The sequence below is a fragment of the Ornithorhynchus anatinus genome, chromosome 9 (assembly GCF_004115215.2).
Source record: "Ornithorhynchus anatinus isolate Pmale09 chromosome 9, mOrnAna1.pri.v4, whole genome shotgun sequence".
NCBI lineage: Eukaryota > Metazoa > Chordata > Mammalia > Monotremata > Ornithorhynchidae > Ornithorhynchus > Ornithorhynchus anatinus.
The window spans coordinates 51,524,741-51,543,035 of NC_041736.1; the positions used below are offsets into that span (position 1 = coordinate 51,524,741).

The 18,295-nt window shown below is 46.1% G+C and overlaps 1 protein-coding gene across 1 annotated transcript in view; it reads left to right on the plus strand.

Moving 5' to 3' along the window:
• The first annotated feature begins 4,770 nt into the window (after nucleotides 1–4,770).
• SPRED2 (sprouty related EVH1 domain containing 2) overlaps nucleotides 4,771–18,295 on the plus strand; it is a 102,896-nt gene continuing 89,371 nt past the window's right edge. The window contains exon 1 of the mRNA XM_007672071.4: nucleotides 4,771–4,956. Within this exon, the coding sequence (XP_007670261.2) occupies nucleotides 4,931–4,956 (26 nt within the window). The 5' untranslated portion in view covers nucleotides 4,771–4,930. The remainder of the gene's footprint in view (nucleotides 4,957–18,295) is intronic.

Below are 18,295 nucleotides of genomic sequence, written 5' to 3' on the forward strand. Positions count from 1 at the left end.
TGAAGGAAAAGACACACAGAGAAGTAAGTGTTTATCCAAGGTCACACAGCGAGCACCTGGCAGAGGAGGGATTAGAACCCAGGTCCTCTGACTCCCAGGCTCGTGCTCTTTCCACTATGTGCAGGCGCTGTACTAAGTGCTTGGGAGGGTACAATACAGCAGAGTAGGTGGGCAGGTTCCCTGGGTAGAAGGAATTTATAGTCCAGAAAACCAAGCTCAATTTCCCTACCTACTCTCCCCTCTGTGTCCCCTTCTTCATCAAATGCCGTCAAGTTGTTTCCTACCCAGAGCGACTCCATGGACTCACCCTCTTCAGAACGTCCCATCTTCTGTCATAAAGTCATTCTGGTCCGTGTATCCAGAGATTTCTTGGTAAAGATGTGGAAGTGGTTTACCATTGCCTTCTTCCACACAGTAAAAACTTGAGTCTCTGCCCTTGTCTTTGATCAACCTTTTGATCATTTGTTCATCTGCCTTTGACTCTTTCCTATGCCGCTGCTGTCCAGCACAGGTGAATCGACTTTGGCGCTTCAGCTTTGAGCTTTCCATTATGGATAGCCTTAAGTGGCATAGCTCTAAGCTTAATCAGTGTATGCAAACTCTCCTGCCACAGTAAGATGTCGATTCATAGGAGAGTCTATGTCCCCTATGGACTCCAATAATAATAACTGTGGCATTTAAGTGCTTACTATTTGCCAAGCACTGTACTAAGCGTGGGAGTAGATATGAGGTAATCGGATTGGACACAGTCCCTGTCCCACAAAGGGCTCACAGCCTCTATCCCCATTTTATAGATGAGGTATCTGAGGCACAGAAAAGAAGTGACTTGCTGAAGGTCACACAGCAGATAAGTGGCAGAGGCAGGATTAGAACCCAGGTCCTTCTGCCTCCCAGGCCCTTGGTCTATCCACTAGATCAAGCTGTTTCTCCGATAGGTACCCTCAGGCCCACTGCACTTGTATACATTACCTTACACTATGCCATTTCCCCTCTCTGTAACTTATTTTAACATCTATCACCCCCTCTAGACTCTAAGCTCTTTGTGGGCAGGGGTAATGTCTACCAACTCCACTGTATTATTCTTTCCCAGGCACTTAGTGCAGTGCTCTGCCCACAGTAAGTGACCAATAAATATCATTAATTGACTGAGACCACACTCTGTGCAGACTGATTGATTGAGCACCTGGGAGAGTACAACAGAATTAGTAGGCACGCTCCCTGTCCTCAAGGTATGTAAAACCTAGTGGAGGAGTTTATCATTTATTTTACAATCTATCTTGAATCTGTTTCCCAAGAACCCCATGCACTTTCACACAGATTACACCATTCAATCTTATGATATCCCTGGGAGGTAGTCAGGTTTTAATAACCCTTCCAAAAAAAATACTGGAATGGTCAAGTGAGCCTGGAGCAAACCTTTTTGGAGCTAAGGATTGGGGTGGGAGGTTGAGATTCACTGATAATAATAATTCCTGAGACTGGGGCTTTTGGGCTCTGAAGAGCTGCTGGGTGGTGATGGGAGAAAGGCAGTTTTAATAAACGTGGTCTTAGTATCAGAAGCAGCTTGGTCTAATGGAGTGACTCCCAGCACGGGCCTGGGAGTCAGAGGACCTGGGTTCTAGTCCTTTCGTTGCCACATTTCTGCTGTGTGAACTTAGGCAAGTCACATAACTTCTCAGGGCCTCAGTTATCTCATCTGTAAAATGGAGATTAAGACTGTCAGCCCCACATGGGACAATCTGATCACCTTGTATCTACCCCAGTGTTTGGCACATAGTAAGTGCTTAACAAATATCATCATTATTACATTATTATTATTGAAATGGGGATTAAGACTGTGATCCCCTCGTGCGTCAAGCTGATTCATTCATTCAATCGTATTTGAGTGCTTACTCTGTGAAGAACACTGTACTAAGCACTTGGAAAGCGCTGATAACCATCACAGTGCTTGACATATGGTAAGCGCTTTACAAATACCATCATTAATATTATTAAAATGGGGATGAAGACTGCAAGCCCTGCGTGGGACAAGCTGATAACCTTGTCTCTAGCCCAGTGCTTAGAAGAGTGTTTGGCACATACTAAGCGCTCAACAAATACCATCATTATTATAATTATTGTTAAAATGGGGATTGACTGTGAGCCCCTCGTGGGACAAGCTGATAACCTTGTATTTACGCAGCGCTTAGAACAGTGCTTGCCATACAGTAAGTGCTTAATACTATCATTATTATTATTATTATTATTAAAATGGGGATTAAGACTGCGAGCCCCACGTGAGACAAGCTAATAACCTTATCTCCACCCCAGCGCTTGGAATAGTGCTTGGCACAGAGTAAGCGCTTAACAAATACCATCATTATTACTAAAATGGGGATGAAGACGGCGAGCCCCACGTGGGACAAGCTAATAATCTTACATCTCCACCCCAGCGTTTAGAATAGTGCTTGGCACAGAGTAAGCACTTAACAAATACCATCATTATTACTCGGGAAGCAGCGTGGCTCAGTGGAAAGAGCTTGGGCTTTGGAGTCAGAGGTCATGGGTTCGACTCCCGAGTCTGCCACTTGTCAGCTGGGTGACTGTGGGCAAGTCACTTAACTTCTCTGTGCCTCAGTTCCCTCATCTGTAAAATGGGGATTAACTGTGAGCCTCACGTGGAACAACCTGATGACCCTGTGTCTCCCCCAGCGCTTAGAACAGTGCTCTGCACATAGTAAGCGCTTAACAAATAGCAACATCATTATTATTCCTAAAATGGGGATGAAGACGGCGAGCCCCACGTGGGGCAAGCTAATAATCTTACATCTCCACCTCAGCGCTTAGAATAGTGCTTGGCACAGAGTAAACGCTTAGCAAATACCAACATTATTATTATTACTAAAATGGGGATGAAGACGGCGAGCCCCACGTGGGACAAGCGGTTATCCTGGTCTCCACCCCAGCGTTTAGAACAGCGCTTGGCACAGAGCGAGCGCTTAACGAATACCACCGTTATGACGACGATTAGATTGTCCCCCGATTAGTCTGTAAACCCGTCCATGGGCAGGGATGGTCTCTATCTGTTGCCGAATTGTCCATTCCAAACGCTTAGTCCAGTGCTCTGCACATAGATAGCGCTCAATAAATGCTATTGAATGATGATAGAGCCCGGGCTTGGGAGTCAGAGGTCATGGCTTCAAATCCCGGCTCTGCCCCTTGTCAGCTGGGTGACTGTGGGCAAGTCACTTCACTTGTCTGGGCCTCAGTGACCTCATCTGTAAAAGGGGGATGTGAGCCTCACGTGGGACAACCCGATGACCCTGTATCTCCCCCAGCGCTTAGAACAGTGCTCTGCACATAGTAGGCGCTTAACAAATACCAACATTATTATTATTACTAAAATGGGGATGAAGACGGAGAGCCCCACGTGGGACAAGCGGTTATCCTGGTCTCCACCCCAGCGTTTAGAACAGCGCTTGGCTCAGAGCGAGCGCTTAACGAATACCACCGTTATGACGACGACTAGATTATCCCCCGATTAGACTGTAAACCCGTCCATGGGCAGGGTTGGTCTCTAACTGATGCCGAATTGTCCCTTCCAAACGCTTAGTCCAGTGCTCTGCACATAGATAACGCTCAGTAAATGCTACTGAATGATGATAGGGCCCGGGTTTGGGAGTCAGAGGTCATGGGTTCAAATTCCGGCTCTGCCCCTTGTCAGCTGGGTGACTGTGGGCAAGTCACTTCACTTCTCTGGGCCTCAGTGACCTCATCTGTAAAAGGGGGACGTGAGCCTCACGTGGGACAACCCGATGACCCTGTATCTCCCCCAGCGCTTAGAACAGTGCTCTGCACATAGGAAGCGCTGAACAAATACCAACATTATGATGATGATGGCATGAATGAATGAATGCGGCGCCCGGCACGTGCGGGAAAGGCGGAGCCGCGGGAGGGGACGAGGGGGAGGAATCTGCTCCTTTGGGGAAATGGGGGGGGGGAGGAGAGGCACCCCCGATCCCGCCACCGGCGGCGGATTGTGCCCGCAGCGTTTCGCAGAGCCCCGCAACCCGCCCGCCGCTGGGGCCGGAGCCGCCCGCAAAACCAGGACCGGCCGCACCGCCGGAGGAACGGGACGCGGAGCCCGGTCCGGGGGAGGGAGGGAAGCGGAGCCGGGCATGCTCAGTGGCTCGGGGGGCGGGCGGGCGGGCGGGGGGGACGACACAAAGTTTTTTTTTTCTTTTGGGTTGCAAGTAGGAAGCTTTTTGCACTCCACCACCTCTGGCCGCTGGGGAAGACGTCATCGCTTCCGCCCCACTTCCTCCTCCTGTTGAGGATCCAATATGGAGTAAAACGGAGGAGGAGGAGGAGGAGGAGATGATGATGATGATGATGATGATGGGGCTGGGACGGGGCGCTCAGCCTTGCTCCCCAGGCGCGCCTCCCCCACCCCCCGGCCGCTGCTGGGGACTGTGATCCTCCCGGTTCGGGGGCGACCCCTCCACCCTAACCTCGGGCAGCCCCCCCTTGGCTGCTGCTTTTCTTCTCCCCATTCCTCCTTCCTACTTGTTTTTCTCCTCCCACTGCCCGCCCCCGACCCAAATCTCTTCTCCCTCCCTCGGACGGCTGCTGGCCCCCTTCCCTCCCTCCCTCCCTCCCTCCCTCCCTCTCTCTTCCTTCCTCCTCCCCTCTTTCGCCCCTCTTGCTCCTCTCTGCTGCTGCGCCTCCCCCTTCTCCTTTCCCTCCCTCCCACCCCTCTGCCCGAGCCCCAGCCTTTCGCCGTGGTCTCCCCTATTCCTCGCCCCGGCCGCCCCCCAACTCCTTTTCCCCCCCCTCTCCCTCCCCTCCAAGCCGGACGATCCTTGGAAATGTGAGGTCGGGGTGGGGTGGGTAGGAAGATGAAGGGAACCAAGTTACCCGCTGCGGGGCATTCATCCAGGTGAACAAGAAAATGACCGAAGAAACACACCCAGACGAGTAAGTTTTTTTTTTCCTCCCCCTTCTATTTATCTGTGCAATTGGAGGCAAGCTGGTCCTGGTGAAGTTTCTGCTCTTGGTACTGTCTGGACAACTAAGAATTGCTGGTGAAAGATTTTTTTCCCCTCTCCCCCAGCCCTTTTTTTGGGGGGGGGCGGTGGAAACTGCAGGGTAGTAAAGGAGGGTCTCTGGCAGGCAGGCAGGAGGGGGAGAGCCGTGGAGACTAAGCGTTGGGGGGAGAGTTGCAGCCGAGTCCGGGTTTTGGGGGGCGGACAGACCCCGCCTGTGTCCGGAGAGGGGTCGGTGGTGGTGGGGGGAGCTGTCCGCCTGGTGCAGAGGTCGGCGGAGGCTGGACGTTTTGCAGAAGAGGGAGGGAGGAGAGAGGAGGGCCGATGCGTTTTCTGTACATGGCCCCAGTCCGGTAATGGTGGGTAAAGTCTTCCCCCTCGCTCCCTCCGGAGCCCCCCGCCCCGTCCTTCCCCCTCCGGGCCGGGGCTCACAGAGACCCCCCTTCCGCAGGCATCGAAGCTCTGCCTCCCTCCTCCCCCCCTTGTCGTGGCTACTTTGTTATTTTTAAGCTTCCCTCTGGCGACTCTCCGGGAGTCCGGTGATACCCTATATCCGCCATTTCTTTTTTTCTTGAATCGCTCTCATTTGCATACCACATTTTCATTCATAAAAAACACCCAGCGAGAGGAGAGGAAATGCCGCGCCGCGGGAGCGGCGGGTGGCATCTCTACGCCCCGGACCTTCGCCCGGGCCGGCATTTTCGAGCAGCCTGGAGGGACCTGGCGTGGGCTCGGGGGGCTCTCCGTTTGTGTGTCTGGGTGTGTTTGTGTGTGTTTGTGTGTCTGGGGGGGGGGGGCGGTGGGGTGCCTGCACGCCCAGCGCGCCTTCGCTGCCCTTCTCCTCGGCCGGGCAGTTAAGGAGACGTGGAGGAGACTGGGGAGCAGAGAGCCAAAGGGAGCGTGTGTGTGTAGAGACTGTGTCTGAAGGAGTTGGCAGTTATTTGGTCCGGCTGTGGGTGTGGATGCCTGCGTGCCTTGCCCTGTGCGGGGGCTCTGCAGCGGGCTGTGGAGCGAAGGGCGATCGAAGGCGCTGCGCAGCCCCCACCGGGCACGGTGGGGCCGAGCTGCCCCGTCCCGCCGCACCCTCGGTTCGGCTCTCTGCATTGTCGCCCGAGACGAGATTCTCTCCCCCCCCCCTTTCACGTTATAATAAAAACAAGTCTGATGATTTTGCAAGCCCTGCGGGAGGCTGCAGTTTCCACGTTTAATCCCCGTCGGCGTGTCTGCGCTTGGCTTCCTCTTTTTCCTCCCCCCTCCGAGGCACAAGTTTTTATTCCTGAGGGCCGGGCCCGGCCCTCTCCCTGGGGGTCTCTAGGCTCAGCCTTTCTCCGAGCTGCTGCCGTCGGTGACCGCCTGTGCGTGTCTATATGTCTCTCTGTGTGTGTATGTGTATATGTGTGTCTTTCTCCCTGCCCTTTTTTTCTGAATAAGACGAGCCCCTTTATTGTCACATGATCCCCGACACATTCATAAATCCGGTGTGAACCTTCAGCCTCTTTCATTCAACACTGCCGGTACCTTAGGCAGCTCCTTTCGCTTTTCCAGCCTTCCCCTCCCTCCCTTTTTCCCTCCGCCCCCGGCTCCCATTGCAGAGCCCAGAGGATACAGTCCTGGGGGGGGAGGGGATATTGGGGGGAGGGAGAGGGTGCAATTCGGTCGGGGGTGGGCCGAGCCCCCCCTGCCCTTGCAAGACAGATCCGCACAGCCAGGGAAAGGGAAGTGACTCAGTTTTGTGCGACAGGAGGGTTTGGGGGGGTGGGTGAGGGAGGAGGTTACATCATGCGGCGGACCAAAGAATCTGTCTCCTGCCCCTCGGTGGGCCAGGGTCCCTGTGGTTTTCCCTAACAAAGATTTAGGGGAGGGGGAGAGGAATGCACAGCTTCTGAGATCCACCCCCCAGGATGGACAACCCATAGGCTGCTGGAGAGTGGGGGGAGACATTTTCTTGTTCTAATGAAGACCGTGAATTTGAGTTTGGAATGCAAAAAGGTTTCTTCCCCCACCCTGGATTTTAGCCTCCATTCCTCTGATCCGCCTGATGCCTGTCTTGCTTGTTTTGTTGTCATTCTCCCCCCTTATAGACTGTGAGCCCGTTGTTGGGTAGGGATTGTCTCAATCTGTTGCCGAATTGTACTTTCCAAACGCTTAGGCCAGAGCTCTGCCCACGGTAAGCGCTCAATAAATATGACTGAACGAATGAATCGTCTCCACTCCAGAGCATTGTACAATGTGGGGGCTATAGTGAGCCCTAAAGTACCACAGTTATTCTCATTACTAACACCTGATCACGCCCAGCAGTCCCGGGGTACTTGGATTTCCTCCAGTTGGTGTTGGCTTCCTTTACCAATGCTTGGCCTTATCAGTTCGTAATGTAGTTTCTATTTCCGTTTGTTTTGGTTTGCTTTTGAATGCTAATTTGAAATGGTAATAAAGGAACTTGAACTGGAAGATTCTTTAAACAGAGTGGCTAGGGAGTGAAATTGAGCATGGGTCACCCAGTGCGGTACACTTCTCTTCCCATTGAGCTTGAATCCCTTTGTAGGAAGGTGGGGTGGTAATTTTAGAGGGAAAGCAGCTGGTAAGGTGTGTTGTAGTGTCTGTGGGGAACGTTCAGTTCTAGAAGGAAAACCTCAAACTCGAAAGTAAAATAAACTTTGAAAAGTGAGAAAGATGTACGTACCAGGAACAATTTTGAGTAATTTCAATGTAGCAAGCACTTTCAGTGGTGATGAACAAACGATTGAAACGCTTCACTTAGAGAAATGATAGTGTGAAATAAACTGGCCCTCCTTTTCAATGAATGGTGCCAAGTGAAATATAGGAAACCAGTGGTGGAAACTAGATATGAGAAATGCTGATTTTTTAGTCCCTTTCCAAATAGATAACATCTGACTGTCAAATTGGCAGAAACCCCCCTCCTCCCACCTTGTAGAGCCCAGAGCAGTTCTGCATGAGCTACTGAGCCCCCAGGATGTCCCCTTAGTTGTAATCCTCACTCGACAAGCACCAGGAGGTCAGGAAGAGTAGCCCGAATGAATAAAATCCAGATCTTCTAATTTCTCAGAAGGCGTTTTAAAAATGAAGCACTCTCCAAATCTTAAAGATCCTGGAATTTCTAGGTTCTCTAATCTCCCTTCCCCCCCCACCCCCACTCCACCCTTTCAAGTCTTGGGCTTGTTGTAAATTGTATGGTTATGTCATGTACAGATTTATTTTCCTAAATTATAAAAATAGTTGTTGGCACAGAACATCTTTAAGCAGTATTTGTAAGACTGGAAAATTGGTGATGAGTTTTTGGAATTTGGCTAATAGCTGCTACAAAAACCAGATATTTCATAAGCATTAACATGATTATAGAAGTTTAGAAGTTCATTGTTCTGTCCAAAATGAAGTGTTCAAATACTCTTTATGGGACTGGTATAAAACTTATTACTCCAATATTTCTGCTATTTCCAAAATTATTAAAATTACATTTAAATAGCATTTCTTGTCTATCCCAGATGCCTAATCAGAAAAAAAATGAGTGAATATTCTGTATGTTTGGGCCATCTGGTCTCAAATGATGTTAAAAGGTGTCGAGGGTTCTCAGAGTGGACTGATTTTTTTTTTCTCCCTTTCAAATAAGAATAGTTACTGGTGGTTCTTTGGTAGGTTGGGCCTACCATAGACAGGCCTGGGTGTCAGAAGGTCATGGGTTCTAGCCCTGACTCTGACACGTGTGTTCTGTGTGACCTTGGACAAGTCACTTCACTTTTGTGCCTCAGTTACCTCATCTGTAAAATGGAGATTGGGAGTGTGAGCCTGATGTGGGACAGGGACTCTGTCCAACCCGATTTGCATGTATTTTCCCCCAGGGCTTAGTACAGTGCCTGGCGCACAGTAAGTGCTTAACAAATACCACAATTCAAAACTGTTTCCAGTAATGGAAAGAAATTATTGGCATTTATGAAAAAAGGGTTATTAAAAGGTGTCTATCTTATGACAGTGTTTTCACTGACTCCTCTATTTAAAAAGATATAAAAGTCTAAAATATTAATGCTATTCTTTCAGATGTCCAGAGGTGGGTTTTTTCCCCCATGAACTGTTTATCAGTTGATTTAAAATTTTTTCCCTTTTTATCTTTGCAGGAAGCATTTATCATTTTCCATCTAGAGAGCACGACTAGTTTGTGAAAGTCTACATTACTATTTATCTCTGATTCCATCTTGATCTTAGAATTGCTTTGGGAAGTAAGCAATATCATCAGTGGTCATTTTTGAGCCCTTACTATGTGCAGAGCATTTTACTAAGCGCTCTAAGTACATTGTACTAAGGAGAGTACAACAAAACAGAGTTGTCAGACATGTTCCTTGCCCACAATTTTAAATCTCAGTTGTTTTTCCTCCTTTTTTTGGAGTTGTTGGCAAAAAGTGTGAATATTTCTGCACAACAGTAGACATTCTATAACAACTACTGATTGACTTAAATTCTGAACAGTGATCTTGAGTCCCCTTGATGAGAACTGGTATGGGAAGAACCAGAAAACTGAATCTAGAAGCCCAGCATGTGCTTTGGGAATCTGTCAGTGTGTGGTATCAGGCTCCAACCCCAACGGAAAGGTTGGCTGGTAGTGCTGCAGGTTGGTAGTGCTGATCCACCTTCTCTTCAGTTGGGAGACGTGGAGGCCACAGAGGCGCCACATCCAGCCATTTGAGCAGCTCCATCCGTGCCATTTACAAGCCTGGCTCATTAATGATAATTGATATTACTGTCTGTCCCCTCTAGTGTGTAAGCTGCTTATGGGGAGTTCAGTGCTCAGTAAATGCCGTTGATTGATTGGCAGGACAAGCTTTTAAATCATGAGGTTCTGAAACAGTCTCCTAATGTCAAAGTTATGCTCACCTTCACACAGGTATGTTCGGTGGAATACTTGAGAATGAATAACAACAGGACACCCCTCTATAGCTGCTGCATGGAGAGCTGAAATTGGGAAACCCAAAAGTAAGGAGGATAGTGGAAGTATTTTAGGGACGCAGTTAAAGCAAGTCTCAGACAATGTGCATCCCAGCCAAAAACTGGGAGTCGGTTACTGAGGATGGACAAGCTTGACATATTGCCATCAAGGAAAGGGCTGGCCCTTTTTGAGCAAAATGCTCTTAGGGAATGAGACCAGAAGGCAAAAGAGAAAACAGTGCAAATATCAAGTGTGACAATAAAGACAGCCTTTTGTATGATGCAGAATGTGGCTAGGCTGGTGGATCCTTTTCCCTCACACTTACAGGTGAATCTGGTTGTCAGTGGTGTCGTCTTTGAATAGGAAGGAAAATTATTTATTTGACGCTGTTTAGTGCCATTGTTCTTGTCTGTCCGTCTCCCCCGATTAGACTGTAAGCCCGTCAAACGGCAGGGACTGTCTCTATCTATTGCCGACTTGTTCATCCCAAGCGCTTAGTACAGTGCTCTGCACATAGTAAGCGCTCAATAAATACTATTGAATGAATGAATATATATATATTTGTGTGTACATAAACACTGAATTGAGCTCTTAGGATGAATGATCCACTTCTGGTGTCTTTAGAACTGAAGTATATATGTCAGCTTGCTTGGAAATGCCGTAGCATTGTATGTCATTAAACCACAATGGTTTGTTGTGGGTGAGCTTACATTTATTTCCCCCACCTGCATACCAACGCTGAATGATTTCATAGGTTCCAATCTCTTTGTCTGTATCCAGGCAGAAACCAGCCCATATCATGAACTGCTGCTAGAAGCGGGCTTACTTAAGGAAAACCCTTGGACTGCCCGAAGGCACTGAACACTCAGTAGCAGCTTTTCGAAGGAGCCTCAGCCCTGGTTGAAAAATGGCCCGGTTCAATGTACTTGTGCCCCAGGAGGACCTAAATTTCCTCCCTAGCTTCAGTGGAACCTGTTTTCCTTTGTTCCATGTCCGGCACTGATACATAGTGTTTCTGACCAATCATAGGGTACTTCCACTGCAGCAGAAGATAAAATTCATTCAATCACATTTATCGAGCACTTAGAATGATCCCCCTATTCTGTATTTAGTATTAAAAGTCATGCACACTTTTCTCAAAAGCTAGTATACCAGACCTTTAGCTATGCTAGACATTACTCTGCTATTTCCCAAGCATATCAGATTTAATTCGCTTGGTGTTTCACTAAGTGCTCTGTGAGCAGGGGTCACAGTTAGGGACTAGTACTTGAAGAAACCTTCAAATAGAGCATTCTCTTTTTTTCAGGTTACATTAGCATGTTGTTCATTTGCTTTGTAAGAGGACAGCAGAAACCAGTGTACTTTTCAGTCATTATCTATTAATATTTAGTTCTTATCACTTCTTAGATGTATTTCAGTGCTTAAATGTTACCAGGTAAGAGTAGCGGGGGAGAGGGGAAGGCAGGCAAAGCCATTGGCTAGAACTGTCATCCAAAAGATATGAGTGAAGCAATTTTTCATTTGATCTGCCCCCAAAATATCCATTTGGGTAATTCAGGTTGCAAAATTAAGTTGTTTGAGATAAATTATCTGTTTGGAATGTCTACATTGAGCAAAACGAGATAATTGCACTTCACTTGGACTCTACAGACCTAATTACTATCTCCTTTGCTACTTTTAACTCTTCCCATTTCTCCCAGGAGTAATCAATCAATGATATTTATTGAGCATTTCCTGCACTAAGTACTTGGGAGAGTGCAACAGTGTTAGTAGACATGATCACTGCTTAGAAGAAACTTAAGGCCTACAGGAAAGAAGCCAGAAAAGAGTAAGGTCAACAATCTTAGGGGGAAGAAAAATGAACTTCTTGGTGGTGGCTAGGGTTTTCTTTTTTTGATGTTACTGTCTTTCTCCTTAAGTTATGAAGGCTGGATGAGTTCTGATGAAGTGTAGAGATGGGATTTCAAACTGTCTGTATCTTCAATTAATTTTCAAGCTGGGTTGTCTAGATCATTAAATGCACAACTTCATATATTTGGCATTGGGGTACATCTCTTGGAAAAATGCAAAATTAACGCCAGGCCACTATATCTTGGAATCAGTTCGGAATCAAGTCCTTTAATTTGAGGAATGGTAGATGGGATTTTTTTTTTAAGATGTAAGAGAAATTTTAATAAATGCATTTCAATCAGGTAAAGAGATTTGGTTCTTTTTTTTAAAAAAAAAAAAACAAACCCCAAATCACCCAACTTGTGAACATCAATATTTGCCAATATTCTGCACTTACAAACACATTTAGTCATTCAGAAGACTAGCTGCCCTGGGAAGCATGCATATTCAACCCTAGAAGAAATCACAGGAAGTAATTAAACATAAAAGGTCAGAGAATGAGGAAGTGGTTGTGTTTCTGATGCGAATAGCATTGTTGTTACTTTGGATCAAGATGATGATGTTTAAGTCTCTTTGGAATGTTGGGCTGCTTCTAGAGCTTGATTGTATTTAAATACAGTCCATTCAGTTTATTCTTTGCGACATCAATCAGTTAGGAATTGAATAGCTTTTTGGTCTTATCAGAGATCTCAAGGAAAACTTGCTAGACTTCAAACTTCTATCTTAGGAAAAAATAAATATGCCTAAAATTAATGGTAAGAATAGATCTTTATCCTTCCAGGGGTTTAAACTTTATACTCCTCCTCTCCCACCTCCCAGTTCTTCTGAATAACTATTTAGCAGATTTTAAAAATTGCACCAGTTGATGAAATACTGACCTGCAAACAAATTTAAATACCTAAGTTTAAAAACAAGGTCAATTTACAAGTTACCCTCATCCATTGTGTTTTAATGATTACTCCTCCAACTGGGTGAGATTTTTTTTTAAAGCTACTTTTAAATTCCTTTGTGAGTTGAGGCATTTTCTTGGGGCGGCACTACAGTGGCAACAGAAACCAAGTATCCCAACTAGCTTGTACCTGCAGTCCACTGGATTAAAAACCATTAATAATACTGATTAGCCAAAACTTTGTTGGATGCTTTGCATAAAGTAGAATTAACAATAGTTTCTATTTGTGTCCTTCCCACCTTCCTTTCAAGGGCTGGTAAAAGCCCCCAAGACCATAGACCTGTGAGGTGAATTTAAGTGTTGGTTCCTATCTTGCAAACTCTGGAATGTAATTTAGAATTATGAAGTACAGCAAAATGAGTATACCTCATTCACCAGTTTTAGTTGTTATAGGAGCTCAGTGGAGATGATGTGAACAGGTACATAGTGGAGAGCAACTTGACCAGAGACCCGAGATGTATTCATATTTGGACATGCACAAAATGAAACACTCATTTGGAGAAAGGAGAATGGGAGCGGATGGGGTAGACCCTCAGATGGTGAGGCTAGACTCCTGAGCCAAGAGGTCTTCCTTAGAGAAAAGGTGTCTCGAGTACATTCTCTAGTGGATAAACCTCTCTTCCCAGCACAAAAGGTGGTATTCATTGAGTGCTCACTGTGTGCAGAGCACTGTACTGAGGACTTAGGAGAGTACAATTCAATAGAGTTGGTAGACATGTTCTCTCCCCACAAGTCTAGAGGATTTGAATCGAAGAGGGTTCATGGATAAGAAAGAACAACAGGGCTTGGTTCATGGATAACAAAGAACAATAGGGCTTTAGTGTAGAGCACTTTATTTTTTGGAATGAGTTAGTTTTTAGCTCCTTCCATTTTAATACAGCTGTATGACCTTGGGCAAATCATTATAACTTGTGTGCCTGCTAGCTCATCTGTAAAATGGGGATTAAATCCTACTCCCTCCTACTTAGACTGTAAGGCCCATGTGAGACAGGGACTATTTCCAACTGAATTAAATCATATCTACCCCAATACTTAGAATAGTGATCAGCACACAGTAAGCACTTAACAAGGACCATAAACAAATACAGTGGATGAAAAGAGAATGTGATGGTCCTTGAGAAAAACTTAGACAAAATATCAAGACCAAGAAAAGGAGAGGACAGGAGAGGGAAGGTGGCATTAAAAGCATTAAAATAATACCACAAGGAAAGAAGTGGAAAAGTGGATTGAGGCAATCTCTTTAGCTTGTGCTGGGTTACAGAAGCTTAGAGTAATAGGGGATTTTTGAGGGTGTTGCAGGTACCAGCTCTGAGCTAATTTGTTCTCAGTGACCAAATGCAGCCTCAGTGAATGCAAACTTCCGTGATAGTAGCGGGGACAAGCTGATCACTCAATCTAGTCTGCAGGCTTCTGTACTCCTGTCTCTGTCTCTCAATTTGCAGTGTCAAGAAGAGGAAAATAGTGAAGTGGGAATGAAGGGATATCTTATATATACCTCAGTGCTTAGTATAGTACTTGACCCATAGTAAATGCTTAATAAATATTATTATTCTTATCATTACCATTAGTAATGATAAGAATAAGGGCCAGAGGAGTTACAGAACTGGAGAGGGATGGACAAGAAGAAAAGGAGATTTTGTTGGAGTAATCCTTTTCCCTTCAATATGTAAACTTCCCCCGTTAGATTCTTCCTTTATTTAAGCTTCTTAAGGGCCAGAATCATGCGTTTTTATTCTCTCAGGAATTTATTACAGTGCTTCACTCTCAGGCAATCAGTAAATACCACTGACTGATTTAACCTTAATCCGAGCTCTACTAACCTTCAAAAGGGACCCTTCCCTTCAGAATCATTAAAATAATAATGTTGGTATTTGTTAAGCGCCTACTCTGTGCAGAACACTGTTCTAAGTGCTGGGGTAGATACAGGGTTATCAGGTTGTCCCACAAGAGGCTCACAGTCTTAACCCCCATTTTACAGATGAGGGAACTGAGGCACAGAGAAGTTAAGTGACTTGCCCACAGTCACACAGCTGACAAGTGGTAACATTTCTAAAGACACAACATGGCTACAGGACTGATGGAATACCACAATTATTAAATTGGGGACCTGGATCTTGGAGGATAGGTTTTTGCAGGGGCATGCCTTTACCCTCTGAGCACAGAACAGTTTCTCCTTAAGAGTGGATTGTTTGGAATGTTGTATTATCCAGGCTTTTTGTAAACATCAAGCTAGTTGGAGCTTGGACAGGTCAGCGGTTTTGCAGGAAGGTATTCTTTCTAAGAAAGATATGTGAAAGGGTTTCTGCAAGTGTGGTAACAAGAACTTGGAAAGGAAAACGTTACTGCACTGAAGGGTTTTGTAGTGTTCATCTGTCTCACCTTCTCTCCCCTCACCACTACTGAATACACTAGAATTATTTGAATAATGAGATGTTTACACAGTTGCTGTAGACTTTGTCTTCCCCTTCAAATAGACCGTTTTCTTAGTTTTCTGGTGATTAGATACAACAGGGTAGAAATGTATTGTAGGTAGCCCAGTGACTTACATTACATGTTCTATAAAGGTCACATTGATCCTGCCATGGTATCACAGTGCTCCTGATCTCCAGTGATGTGTTGGTCTTTTCTCATCTTCAGTGTCTGTGCAGTTAGTATCTCATAAGTATGCCAGGGGAGAACTCTTTAAGGTCTAATTCTTGAGAAGCAGCTAGGTTTAGTCGTAAGAGCACAGGGCCTGGGAGCAGCATAGTAAGTGCTCAGTAAATACCACTGATTGTCAGAGATCTAGGGTTCTAATCCTGCCTTTCAGTTGCCTGCTGTGTGATCTCGGGCAAGTCACCTAACTGCTCTGTACCTCAGTTTCCTCATCAGTAAAATGGGACTGTGATCCCCTGTGGGACAGGGACCTTGTACAATGTGATTAACTTGTATCTACCCCAGCTCTTAGAACAGACTTGGTACACAGTAAGAGCTTAACAAATACCATCATCATTACTAGGCCTACAACTGGGGAGAGAATGTGACTTAGCAAGCACCCTATCTGGCTTTAAAAGATGATTCTGGACCCAATTTGTGCATTTAATGTGGGGAAGCAGCTAGTTGTACTTGTTACTTCCATAGTTTAAAATGTAGAGGGGGAAAAAAGTAAATTAGATTCGAAGCCCCCACAGGTTCCTGAGGAACCCATAACCTTGGAATTGGACCAGCATAAAGGTGAGTTGGTCAGAAAAGATTTGCCCACCCTTTTTACACTCTCTTTAGTTCTCCCCCGTTGTTTTGGGAATTGGTCATACTGTGGATTGATCACAGGTGTTCGAATGTCCCCTGAGCTGTGAGGACTACAACTCCCAGCTGCCCAAGGGACCAGTGCACATGATCAGATATGTCCCTTGAATCCACTTCTGGTTTAGTCTGTGCTTATTTACAACCTGGATACACTGTAGACACTCCAGACCAGGGCTGAGTTTAGGCCATTAATTTCTGACCCATATATGGCTCTCAAGTAGATGAGACCGAAGACAGGAAGTTGCCATTTATGCATACACTCAAGGTTTGGTCTGCACCTGGCCAGCAACAGAAAGTATCTGTAAGACATTTTTAACTTCTAAAGTTAGGCGCATTAGGCCTCCCCACTGGCAACCCCCTCCTCACCTTATGATTGCTTTTGATGTTAACAGCCAAAAGAGTGTGGTCATAGAAAGCAAGAAGTAACATTTGACAATGTGCAGAACCTCATATGAGCAAGGTGGATTCCACAACAGAAATATGGTTATTTCACTGTGTTAGTGTGAGAACTCAGAAGTACATCTCTAGGCTACCAGATGTTGGCGGCAAAAAAAAAAAATTGGCTGAGTGCTCGTTCGTTGGATGTGGATAGGATAGATTTTTTTTTAGTGGGGGTTATTGCCCCATAGATCTTGTATCATTGGAGCATAAATAATACTTTAAAGTTATGTGGTGCTTCTCTTCCACCTACCTCCTGATGTTTCGCAAGCATTGGGGTCAAATGGCAGCAGCCCCATTTTAGATGAGGGAGAGTGAGCTGAGATAAACTGGTTCTTGCCCCCTCAGCCAGGTAAAAACCCTGAAAACCATTTTTCAGTTGAAAAAAAATCCATCTGAAATCTGAATTTGCCCCAGGCATACCTGTTCCTAAGTGCCCATCTAAAGAATGTGGGGATTGTACTGTTGGAGTGGCAGGCAGGTAGTTGCACCTCTGAGCTTGTCCCAGGAACGCTGGTGTTCAAGTCCCTTCTACTGTAACCAAGTTCCCAAGTTCCTCTGTGGTAGCCCCACCCCCAGTTCCATCCTGCCACTTTGGAGAGTCTGGGGGCAATCCTAGAGCCCCAGTGGGCTGGGGGGGGGGGGGGGGCAGTGGCCTCAGGCACAGACACCAACAACTTTTAGCATAGTAATTGTGTAGATAGTCAGGCCAGTCAATCACCTGCAGTCTTCACCATAAAGATATCCCACTTGCACAACTGTAACCTGATGCATTGCAACCCCACTAACCTGAATTATGGCACAAAATATTTGTTCTAAAATTGCCTAATGATGAATCCCCAAAATCCCCATAAATCGAACTGAAATTTGTTGAATCTGCTAGTAAGGTAGGATGACCACGCCTAGATGTTAGACCTAATTTCCCTACCCTCTGTCGTGAAAGTCCCATAGGTGTAATCTGGATGGACTTGTATTCTTCCCCATCCTGAGGATGTGAGAAGAGGCTAGCTTGGCCTGGGGACTCAGGCTCTGCCCTAGGGCAAACCTAGATGCAGTCCTGGACCTGGGATCACTTGGAAACATCCTGGAATGGGGATACGTAGACTGTGAGCCCCATGTGGTATAGGGGTTGTATGTCCAACCTGATTATTTTGCCTCCCCTCTAGACTGTAAGCTCTTTGTGGGCAGGGAATGTGTCCACAAACTCTGTTATATTGTACTCTCCCAAATATTTAAAGCAATGTGGTGTAGTGGATAGAGTGAGGGCCTGGGAGTCAGGACATGAATTCTAATCCAGGGTCTGCCACATGTCTGCTGCATGACTTTGAGCAAGTCACATAACTTCTCTGGGCCTCACTCACTTCATCCGTAAAATGGGGATTAAGAATATTAGCCCTATGTGGGACGGGGACTGTGTCCAACCTGCTTAAGCTCTATCTACCCCAGTGCATGGAATAGTCCTTGGCACCCAGTAAGCACTTAAGTGTCATAATTATTACAGTGCTCTGTAGGCTGTAAGGGTCAATAAATGATTGATCTACCAGCACTTAGTACATTGCTCAACATCTAGGAAACAACTTACAAATACCATAACAGTTATTAAAGCTGCAGAACTGCACTTTTCAGGAACTGGCTGGTCTTCCACTTCAGTGAATTAATCAATCAATGGGATTTATTGAGTGCCTGTTCTAGGCTCTTCCTGGGCCTGGAGCTCACCCCCCCCCCCCCCAATCACCACCCACACCTTTTAAGGGTTAGAATTGGTCTGATCTTTGC